The sequence below is a fragment of the Corvus moneduloides genome, chromosome 1, assembly GCF_009650955.1.
Source record: "Corvus moneduloides isolate bCorMon1 chromosome 1, bCorMon1.pri, whole genome shotgun sequence".
Taxonomy (NCBI): domain Eukaryota; kingdom Metazoa; phylum Chordata; class Aves; order Passeriformes; family Corvidae; genus Corvus; species Corvus moneduloides.
In genome coordinates this window covers 114,957,326-114,969,354 of record NC_045476.1, presented here as the reverse complement: position 1 = coordinate 114,969,354, position 12,029 = coordinate 114,957,326, and the positions used below count along the sequence as shown (strand labels likewise).

The window sequence follows — 12,029 nt, the reverse complement described above, 5'->3', positions numbered from 1 at the left end:
ATTATTTTCCCAAACTATTTAAAGTTGAACCTAAAATCATTTGTAAATCAACACTCATTGCCATGTAAGACAAAGGAAAACAATCAACATGTTTTTTGTTTGGTACAGATTTTCTCTACCTCTTCAGCCTGAATTTTCCCAGGGTTGGGCAGAAAAGGGGGACAGATCCTGCCCATTGTCCTAATCATAATTGTACTGACCAAGCTTTGTGCTCTGAGATCTAGCAACATATGGCTTTATATACGTTCCTAAGTGAACAGTGCAACATCATCACCACCTTAAGTGTTTATTCCACATTCAAACTGTAACTGAACATCACTCTGAACCCCTTTTCTGCCCCCAAAACAACAGCGATAACAACGAAAAGCAGAAAGTCTCCAGCAATCAGATTTCATCCCAGAAATCTGTGTAAACTGTAGGTCAGGGTTGGGTAGCAGCACAGAAGACGAAAGATGTGACAGCATGACTCAACAGCGTCTCTAAAGACTACTGTAAGACTGTCATTCTTTAGTCTGCATCTTGCAATCACAATTTGCTTTTTCCCTGCAATGCTATAAAGCAATATAAGAAAAAAATCAGACTCAAAAGCAAAAGGTAGAAGCCTACACAGAAAGGTAAAGCTTCTGCTCAGCCTTGAGTGGTCACTATTAGAAACAGATCTCTGCAATCAGAAACAAATGTTGAACGTATATACACAATTTGGGTGGAAAGGGATATGACCAAGGGTGGAAGCCCTCCTAGCTGACCCACAAACTGTTTTGGATCGTAGGTCTACACTACACCCACTGCCTTTTGGTCTGAATAAACCAGCAGGCTCTAGGTGTGCTCCAGGCTCTTGGCTCCACTGTTCCTCGGCTGTGAGGGGGCCAGGAGAAGGAGAAGGAGAAGGAGGAGGAGGGAGTAAGAGTTCTGTCAAGGGCCCCCCTCCCCTCACTTTGCAGCTGGCTGAGTGACGCAAGGGTTGCAGTGACATAGTATGTTACACTGGGAAGGTTTAAGTGCACACTTTTCTCTTTACTCCCTCCTCCCCAATCCTGCTGGAATGTATCTATATCAGTAATCAGGTAAGTATTAATAATAACTGTAAGCTAGCATAGTCACCCTCCCCCTTAGAATGGGGGGAGAGCAATAGCATCAAACAAATTCCCATTTGTCCCGACATGTAACCTTTCCAGATCCTGTATAGCAATCGTATGCAGGCTTTTTTCATACTAGAATTTAAAGGAGTCAAAGCTGGTAAAGAAACTGGATGTTTCCTGGCCTAACTGAAGGAAATAATAAAACTGATTAAAGCAAGAGCGAAAGAAAGTAAGCATTAGTGTGTCTGCATCCTCTGATATGTCCCACTTCTCTACGTTCTGCTCACAAGCCCTTTCCATACTCTGAGCAAGCACTCCCAAACTTAGAGAGGTAAGGCTTCAGCTGAAATCTCACAGTTGAGACTATTACTTATTTTGTAATTACCACAAATGTAATAACTTGACTTTAGCGGATCCATGTGGGGCACGTTGAGGGCAAGGCATGTTAAGTGAACCAGCACAAGAGAAGATTGGACAGGGGTGGAATCTCACATGATAACAGCAGTTGAACAATGTCCATCAGCACGGCATTAGCTTAGTGTGGATATAGCATCAGGAGCTTGGATAAAGCCTTTAAGCTTTCTGGGTGTCCAGTCAGAACCAGGGAAGCTGCAAGATATTTTACTGTAAAACTCCAGTACTGCAATGTCTAAAGGAACTGAATCTCAATGGGCACAGATTTTAGGTTTTGCACAGTCAATCCTAATTAAAACCCTAAAACTATAATGGCTGATGCCCCTGCTGTTGGAGCCTGAAGACACCCGTTATACTGCTGAGCCCTACTCTTTTTTTTCTTAATAAAACACTGTTTTAAGATAGAGCACAATAAATGTGCTTATTACGCACTCTAACATAGAGCACAGAAATACAACACTACAGAGTGCAAGTCTAACCATCTCCACAGTGGGAAAAGTGCGAAGGTTAAAAATATGCATGTGGCTTAACACAAGATATTTTTAAAAAACATGACATGGAAATCTTATACTAATGCTTTCATCTCTACCACAAACATGACTGAAAACTTAAGGTCAGTTGCTGATCCTTCTCTCGCAGTAGTAGTAGTGTAATCCTTTCAAAGATACAATGTTGGAAAGATCAGAGAATAAAAAAACCCAGGTGTCCAAAAATGATCCCATTTACCACTTTTCCAGTAGTTATGTTTTTCAAGAAGTAAACGTGTAAGGTCACCTTGATCTTCACCATCAGTAACTGATACACTTGGAAACAGCTAAGCCAACCACCTGGACTAAGATCAGTTCAGTGTCACACACGCACACACACACGGATACACACACAAATACCCCACATGAAAAAGTGCACTTTCAATTGCTGATACAAAAATAGATTGGCACATTCGTTTTGACACAGTGAAGATATCTTCTTTAAAAGCTTTTCCACTTTAAGAAGTCCTCTTGGAATTTGCAGCAGGTCTGTAGAAAAAGCGCTACGAGAATGCACTCAGTGGGCTTCCAGGGTTTGTGTGACGGAGAGAGGGGTGGTCATGGAGGCTGCCCTTCTATTTTCTGCCTACTTTTATAGCTGTAGTCCCTACAGGTAGGGTCAGTTGCCACCCAGTTTCAGCACATGAACTATTTACCAACAGCTTAGTATTCACCTGCTTTGAGAAAGTAATGATACATAAATCCATCAAAGCCGAGAGTCGATGCAGTGTTTCCTGTATGTAGCCAGAAAAACTGTTTTTGGGGGGAGAGAGAGCGCAAAGTGTTAGGAGTCTGATTTTGCATTTCCAGTAGTTACTGTGGCTCGGGAGAGCCAAGCGGGAACAGTCAGGAGCCCCTTCCCTGCAGGGCAGCCAGCGCTAGGAGTTCTGCACCAAGCGTCTGTAGTGCGGCATCACTTCGTGCTCGGGAAGGTGGAGAGCAAACTCCAAGGCCACCAGCACCGGGAACTCGAAGGCGATCAGCTCTCGCCTGTTCAGCCGGAACTTCTCTTCCAGTTTCTGCAACCACAGCCGAGGGGCAAAAAACAAATTAAAAAAAAAAGGAATGAGGGTTTGCCTTTCTAGTGCTTTCCACAAATGACATTATTCAAAACACGCGTGCTGCTGTCATTGAACTTCTGTCCTGATCAACTTGCACAGCCTTAGGTTTAGAAAATCAGAGCTGTGTGAACTGGATGTACCGGATCCTTACTGTGAAGATGAACTCATAAAGCTCAGCCAGCCATGCTATTTCTGACACGTTCGTCATTTCACTCATTCCACTGCCAGCAGATACATCCCACCGATCACAGTGATTACCACTGCAACAACAGGAAATTCCTGGCTTCATGCAAACATCAAAATCACTTGTGTAATGGAAGACACGCATCTTGTAATTGTCCATAAATTTCCTGCACCACTTGAAATCACTAGTTTTCCTCTCAGCATTAGACTGTGCTACAACGCCCTACCGGGGAAATGATTTTTGCCACAATTTGATCTTAACACCTCAGAGGCAGAAGGTGTCATCTGCAGTAACCACAAGAACAGTGAGTAATAGAAACTGCTATCCTCACAGGGGATGAGATGGGTTTTATAGTCGGTTTTGTGCTGTAATGTACTAAACCTCCCACATGCTCTGCTGTTTTCACTGGATTTGGATGCTACAAGTAGGCAACCAGTTGCTCAGGGATATTTCCCCCCTCATCCTCTTCTTAGGATCTCCCTGGCTTGTTACTTCTCTGCCCACTGGGTACTGCAAAGTTCAATGTGTCTTATGGATGGACCGATGTTTCAAGATAGCAAGAGAGGCCAGATCTTCCAATTCCCACTTGGCCGATTTTTTTGGTGGTTATTCAGAGGGCTTTCTAACAAACTGACTGCCAACCCAGCTCTGTGACTGTGGGAGGAGGGCATGAGGCCCATCCTGCCCCCCATCCATGATCCCATGTTTATTCCACGGAGTGAGCTGGTTGTAGCCACATACCCAGATACCAACCTAACCTTCTGCAGCATTAAATCAGATTGGTACCTCGGTGCTTGCAGGGGATTATCTCCTAACACTCCCCCATGTTACCTCTTCCATATGGAGTGGCTGGAGGACCAAACCCCTTACTCCACAAAAAACATCCAGAGTGAGGTGTTCTAATGGGAACACCTCCTTAGGTTTTCTTGCCTAAACACTGAACTTGATAAAAGAAATCCAAATGTCTATTGGACTCCATTTGAAATTAGTATCTATACTTAATTCTCAAAGGAGAATCCTTACTGGAACTCTTGACAACATAATTAAAAGAAAATTAGTTTCCTGAGGGTTCACCTTTTACCTTGTATTGACAGAATGATGGTCAGATACATCTCAAACCTCTCAGTATCTGACACCAGGGCCTTCTATCCCATCAAAAAAGCTTCCCATGCCTCTGGAGTAACACTGATCACTACTACTTCCACCACAGAAATGTGTAACAAAAAAAGATATTTAGCTGGTTGTACATCTGGAAGCCTGAAGGAGAGCATGTCCATTGACAAACAGGCTTGCACAGACCACACACTGGCACTTTATGTAGATGGAACACCGGAAACCTATGGATACGTACATCTATAAGATGCTTCACTTCATGTTTTCTGAGGTCACTGCCAATTTTGGCTGCTAAAAGAACACAAGCTCCAGCACAAAGCTTTCTATTCTGCTTGTTCAGCTTCCCCTTGAGAGCGAGCTTCTCAAAGTAGACAAAGGCCATGGCCACTGTGGGCTCTTCAAAACCACATTCTTCTTGAGCGAGCTTGCGCATTTCTCTCTTCAAGCTGAGTAAAGAGACCAGACAAGTATGCTGTGAGATGAGTTTTAAAGCATTTCTCATTTCACCCCAAGACCCATGCTTTCAGGGATTCCTGCTTAGTCAAATGGAAGGGAAAACATAATTTACTGGGCAGATATCTTTGTGCTGTTTTGGAGGCACATTTCAGAGCACATATTTACATCACCCTTCCCCCCCACTGCCCCCAACAGACAGTTGTGTCAAGCTATAAAAGCAACCAAAAAGGCTCTGACATTTCTAGCAACAATATTTCATCAGAGGTCCTGTGCTGCATACCGTTTGTTTAGAAACAACGTTTTGATTTCTGGTGCTCTGTATGCAGCTTTTGCTGCTGGTTATGGTTGGTCAAATCCAAACTGACAGTTCTGTCCATGTACTGCAGCACTCTCTGGTTACAGAGCAGTGTGGCTCAGTGTCCTTCTGGCCACTAGGGTCAAATGAAATTATCATTACTTCAGTGGAGCAATATGTCTAGCCTGCTACACTGGAAACAGAGATGGAATATTACAACTTTGCTGTGAAGCCAACTCTTTTTTTGCTTCTGGCCAAGGCACAAAAGTCAGCACTTCTCTTTCCTCAGTCTCTTTTTAAGCTAATTGCCAAGAGCTTAGAGACTCTGTTGTGTTGTTTTTCTGGGTATTTTAATAAAGTGCATGCCCAGCTCTCATCCTCATGCCGTTAGATGCTTTGTTTGACACCTGACCAGTGTGTGTTTGCACATTCCTCTATCCTGTTTGCTCATCCCAGTAATCAAAGCAATCATCTGACTTACTCTGCACCTCTGCTGGTCACTGCTCCTGAAAGATCAATCAGTGCTGTGCTTCCCCTCATGTACAGCAGGAATTGCACTGACATGTGAGACAGCTGCATCACATCGCAGCCTTATTGAGCTTTGCAACGTACCTTCTTATTTTACTCAGGGTTAGCTTGATGTGAGGGAACTTCTCCTTAAAGGTCTCATTCATGTCCTTCTTGAGATCAGATGGCTTCACGTAGTCTATGACCGTGGTCTGTAACACATGTCAGGAGAGAATTACTCTCTTAGTTTGTAACGAAGAAGATCACTCGATTCCCAGAAGTAGGGAATGCCAAACAAGTGCCAGTCAGTCCCAATGCTTTCAGCAGACAGGAAAATTAAGTCTGAAATAAGGCATCTATTTATTTGTGACTGACAAAACAAGTGACCTGTTCAGCACAAGCTTTGAACAATACATACCTCATTAGCATCCTCCAAGTATTGTTAAGAGTGAGTTTAAACTATATGTGGCTGGATGAAACCTACCTGAGAAGTCTTGTAAAACAAAAAAAAAAAAATCGTCACAATAACTGATATGATGACCAGATTTTTGGGCATATCTCCATGTGGTTCTGAGACACATTTGTGAGTTTCTCTCAAAGTGATTCTTCAAAGAAACCACTGGTACAAACTCTTGACTGCTGCAGCACACATTTATAATAAGGTAAGTAATTAGCTTATATGGCAGGTCACCCAGTAGAGTGGAAGGCAGTTATGCTGTGCTAAGTTAGGCAGTAAGCGGACAGAAGAGTCAGGACAACATTCAAAGTGCACAGTCTTTTTCCTTTGAGCTTCCTGTTCCTTTTTGTTACAACCTAAGGAATCTCCCCAGGTTGCAGAGGGTTCTCCTGGCCAACACAGCACCTGCATCTGTGGGTGCCTCGCACTTCTCTTGTTCCCTCAGTCTTTGTTCAGGTAGCACTTTGCCCAAATCCTCTGTCACCACTCACCTGGCCAAAATCTACCAGCTCAACAACAAACCAACCTTTATCTTGGAAATGTGTCAATTCCCTTCCATGCTTTGGCAGAAGTGGACAGAAGTGGAGAAGAGCCCAGGCTTGGGCACCTGGGGGACAGCCTAGTCCCCAGGCATCCAGCTCCCTGCCAGCGTCAAGCATGTAAGAGAGCAGCAGTGCATTCTCCTGGCTTGTAAAATAATACTTCCCTTCTAATTTCTGGTTTTGATTAATTTGTATTATGGCAAAGGGCTGTTAACACCAAATACCAGGAGGTGGAAAGAGGCATGCAGAACCCTTGCTGCATGTTAAGCGTTTATAGAAGGTGGAGCTCTGCTGTAACATATCCTCATGGGAATCAAAATCATCCAAAAAGACTGACTGCATATGCTTTCAGGCTTTTTTTCAATCAAAATAATATATGGAAGGGCTTGGGAATACAAAGTGCAATGGCTCTAGAGAGAAAGCAGACAATTCCCTTTATCCAGTCATGTTGTTCTCTGTTTCCAAAATAAGCATGAAGGAGAGTAAAACACACCTAACTTTTCCTGCACTTTATTTAGGAGATACGGTACTGAATTACTAGGAATTATAGGAATTTAAAACAGAGCAGAGCATGTGTTTCCCCTGAATAGTGCCCAGCAGTATTTGAGGCAAACACACTGTAATAGAGAGGAAAACCAAGTTTTTGCCATGGGGTGTTGTTATGGTCATGCACATGTTTTAAAACATGGGCCATTCTGCAGCATCAACACCCTTCAGCCACACCTGCTGCCCTGCATGTGCATGGATGAATCTGACTGCAGGTTCAGGCACACAGTGCAGTGCCCCTGAGGTTAAAAATTCATAAGCTGCCTTGATGCTGAAGCAGGCAAAGTGCTGCCACACCTGAAGAAAAGGAAGAGAGGAAAAGACAGGGAGGAGAAGCCTTGCCCTACCCGGGATAGGTGGGAAAGCCTTCAATGGAATGTGTGGGCCTGCCTGGTTTTAACCCTGCTGAGTTTGGAAGGATGTATGCATGCACTGTGCAGCCCTTCACTGCAGCCAGCCTCTCACACGCTTTGTCTCACCTGGCACGGCTCAGCCCTCTAAAGAAGAAGAATTAAGATCTTAACAACTACTCCTTTCCTTTCTTTCCCTGGAATGTTGCAGCCTGCCTGCCTACTCCTTGGTAGTGTTGCCAAACGATCATCAGCAAGCTGGGTGCTGCTGATGTACAGATATGCTGGGATTTTTATGTGTTAAGAGGCTTCCTCTCAGTACTGCTACAAGAGGACACTAAAACAAGCCACCTCTAATTTAGACCACTGCTGTCTGCTACTCGGGGTACAGAAACATGGGTCCATGCTGCTCTTGCTTACAGAGTCAAGAGACACAAAGCACATACATCCTACTAAATGTAAAGATGATTTTAGTTACTACCAGTATTTTTTGGTTGTCTTGGGTAATCCTAGATATAGTGAGCTCAGTGTTACTGTACAAAGCTACCTGAAACCTTATTTCATATTTAACTACAAACCTAACTGCCTACTGTTTGTTCTTCATTACCACAGAGCTCTTAGTTTTATCTTAATTAACTTGCCTTGAGCTCTCTCCAGGTTATCTTCTTCCCCTGCTTGTGTGCACAACAGAAACCACTTCCCAAGAGAAGGGGAACAGCAGCGGTGGGAGGCCCTGTCCATCCTCCAGCCTGAGCTGAAGGGCTGCACAGAAGTTGTGCCAGACAGCGAGTTTCAGCTGTTTTCACCTCTAACAAGTGAGTATCAGGGTGACCGCAGCTCTGGGGGCCACTGTGCAGAGGGGGAGCGAGTCCTGGGCTCTGCCAGACAGCAGCAGCAGCCCCCTGGGATGCACCTTTCCCCACAGCTGCTCTGCAGGCACCGACTTGTTTTACCTGGGACTCCTCCAGCCTGTGGGAGCTTTGCCAGAATTCAGCTAAATTATTTTTGGAAGGAGAAAAGCTCTTTTTAAAAATTTCATTTAAAGCAAAGCACTCAGAGGCTTGAGACTAAGCAGGCAGCTTAAAACTGAGAACAGTAAAGAGGTATGGTTATTTTTAAACACAGAGATTTGTCAATTTTGTCCTGTTGATAAGAATCTCCCCTTCTCCAACTCTGAATACTGTTGCTTCCTGCGAGACAACAGTCTCTACGATATAAATCACGATAATGAAATCCAGATGAAAGCTGGTGTGTGCTGGTTTTGATTCATGTAACAGGATAACGGCAGCATGTTTGAACACACTGGCTCTAAGGCAGCTGTCTCATCTTGTCAGTGCCATGCTGGAGAGCTCAGCTAACTGCCCTTATTCTCAAGAAAAGGATTTGTGAAAGTTTTTTTTTGTTCCTTGATTTTTTTTCCTTCGTAGCTGCTGTAGAAGCCAGACTTTGAGCAATGGGATGCTGCTTGTCCAGCTGGTACCTACAGAAATGCATCCTGTGCGTGCAGGACCCTGCCCATCTGAGAGGCAGGCAGAAAAAAACCCTAAAGAATATCTGTTGAGAGGTAATTTAAAATCAATGCTGAATTAGCATCTGTTGAGTGATCAATCAGTTACCCTTTCAGATGGTTTCTGACCAGGCACCTGAGTACCCCTCCTGCTGGGGCACAGCACTCATGACACTACAAAGAAATCTTGGTCCCCAACCCTGATCCTGCCCAGGGCACCTCATGCACCCTGCAGACAGCTTGGCACTGAGCAGCAACCCTCACTACTGCCCCTGCCCACGAGTAAAGGAGCAGAGGATAGCTCTGGGGTGGTTCAGCAACCCACAAGAACCAGCTGGGATCTGGCAGGGGAAAGCTTGGACACAATGCCATCCTTCTTGGCCTGCTCCCTGCTCAGCGTTTACACTGCTCTTCTGTTTCAGGCCACCTCATTGCACTTGAATTGCCTGCATGTCCCAAATGAAGCTGCCATGTGAAGAAAAATACACGTCTGTTTGTCCAGGATAATTCTGGTATTGCCTGTGTCAGGGCTCTGATCAATACTGATGCTCCAAATTTTATGAAGGGTTTGCAAATATTTCCCTAAAAGGAGAACAGCTTTTCTCTATCTCCAAACATGCTTTCTTTTACATAATATTATTCCCTACCAGCCAGGCACTCTGTACTCCCAGAGCTGTCAGACACATGAAAAAGGCACTGGGAACTACTAAACTGTCTCTCATACTCTAATCTCCAATGTTTTTAACTTCTGTCATCCAGAACCGTCTGTCTTGTTTCTCACAGCTTATTTGCACGGAACACATTTCAGTTCAGCATTCAGCAATACTCCTTCGTGGGCTCTGTTACGTTCTCTGTATACAAATCTGTGTATGTATATTTTAGTTTGGCCATGGAAGGCACAAGACAAATGAAAGCCTTGATATATGGTAGCTGACAGATGCCTGGACAGCGTGATGAACGCTTCAGCCCAAGTCTCTACTCTGCACACTTTTTGCGTGGCTGGCAGTTTTGAACTTGGAGCTCAGCTCGTGTGTTACTCACAAGCATTTTCAAGCAGCTGCTTTCTCATAGGAAAGCTGTATATATAGTTTCATAAATATGGGAGGAGAGAGGATTCCTGAAATGGTTGGAAAGACTGACAGGATGAAATATTGTTGAAAATAAATCCTACTTTGGCATGCCACCAGTAAAAGATGATCCAGCCTTGGATGCCTCTATCTCTTAGCTTAAGAAGGATAAAATCAGAATAAAATAGGTGAATAAAATGAAAGATATATGATAGGCTCTCTTCAGCTGTTGTTACTGTGTACCCCTGACAAATCTACTCCACAGAGAGCAGATGGAAGACTGATACCTGAAACAGACTTTCAGTAGGTCACTGATAAGTTCTCAGCCACACAAGAAGTGAAAAGAAGTCAATGACTCTGCATTCTCTGACTAATGCATCCCATAAGTGACCAGCTATGTACCTATCAACTGCCAGTAACCTAATTCATATACTTATGGCTTATGATGGATATATATGGGAATTCCTGATAGTGAAGAGACTTTAAACTGTGATGGAAAATGGGAGTGATTCCGAATTATAGTTAAGATTCTAAAAAAGGAAAAGATAGACTAAAATAAGATGTTTCTGTTTTTACGAAGTTATTAACATTCAAGGACCTTAAACTGAAAGATTTTGTATTTCACAAGGCAAATAGTCTCAAAACTGCCTCTTTGAAATTAAATACATGGAAGGACATCAGTTTATTTTATAATGTTAACACTCTGGAATTATTCTCAATTAATACAGTGTGTCATTGTTACAAAATAATTGTTTGTTGGAGTCTCAGCCAAACATAGCATCAAATGTATAGAGCACAGGGTTTAAATACTATTATCTACCACTGCAATCCTCTGCTCCCTGAGACTTTTGGGTACAATGTCAGCAGCTGATAAAAAAGCAGTCTGGAGATACTTAATATACAACTACGGAAGTGGCTCGAAGAACAGGGTGACAGCACTGAAGGACACTGGCTGTAGCAGAGTCTTCCTGACCTTGGTGCTCCTCATGAAAGACAGAATGGGGGAATGAGAGACCAAATGCATTATATCATCATGCAGGGCTTTTGTTAGACCAAAGGGCCAGGGCAGCAAGCAGTTCTAATTTGAAAATCACACTGGAGGACTAATATTAAATAATGCAGCCTGGCTGTGCTCGCTGCTACAGCGGTACCTGGCAAGTGCAGGCTGGCAGACAGGCACTGTAACAGCTCTGCAGACTTTTGTGACATGCTTTTCTTATTAGTGCTGTGGAGATGTCAATTTGTTTTTATATTATTAAACCAACACAGTGACATCGTAGTTCAGTACCCAAACCTAATTCCACATGTATCCCTTGAGAACAGATGGATGGATATTACAGGGATGCAACTACAGGAGGGTCACTCAAAGTCAACGTGCTGCTGATCTGGGCTTTTCTTCTTTTGCTGTAAGTTTTGGCAGCACGCAGTGACCAGCTAACATGCTCCTGTGTTTCTGTGTTACCAACAAAAGCAGGACTGCAGGATCACCTCAAGCCTGTTGTGAATGAGTTTTCTAGTTCAGCACAGAAGGCGTTCCTGCTGGAAAGAATGCAGAGAGACCAGGGGGCATTGATGAGTCCGCACGTATGCTAGTCGACATGGGATTCGAGGAAAGAAATTAATGCTCAGTCGGGTAGATAAAGTTCCTGTTCTAGAGAGATTTAAGAATCTGCACGAATTCCTGTTTCAGCAGTATCAGCCAGGAAGACATCTGTTAAGCATGACATGATGTTTCCCTTCCCCCCCACCTCCCAGCAAGATTTTTTCCTACCTCTTACTGTTTATATTGCAGCAGAGATTGCAGACTCTCCTACAAAGACAACACAAAATGAAATAATTTCTCCAGGGCTGACCAGAGTTTAAATATAACTATTACAATTAATTGAAGCTGTAGAGTTTGTGTTGGGAAAGTATTGAAGAATAC

The 12,029-nt window shown here is 43.6% G+C and overlaps 1 protein-coding gene across 2 annotated transcripts in view; it reads right to left on the bottom strand.

Annotated features, from left to right (window-relative positions):
• Positions 1-269: 269 nt before the first annotated feature.
• The window catches only part of CABLES1 (Cdk5 and Abl enzyme substrate 1), a 70,817-nt gene continuing 59,057 nt past the window's right edge, over positions 270-12,029 (bottom strand). For both annotated transcript variants that reach the window (XM_032123492.1, XM_032123502.1), the window contains exons 8-10: positions 5,742-5,848; positions 4,617-4,824; positions 270-3,039 (exon numbers count right to left, since the gene is read on the bottom strand). In XM_032123492.1, coding sequence (XP_031979383.1) covers positions 2,899-3,039; positions 4,617-4,824; positions 5,742-5,848 — 456 coding nt within the window. In that variant the 3' untranslated portion in view covers positions 270-2,898. The remainder of the gene's footprint in view (positions 3,040-4,616; positions 4,825-5,741; positions 5,849-12,029) is intronic.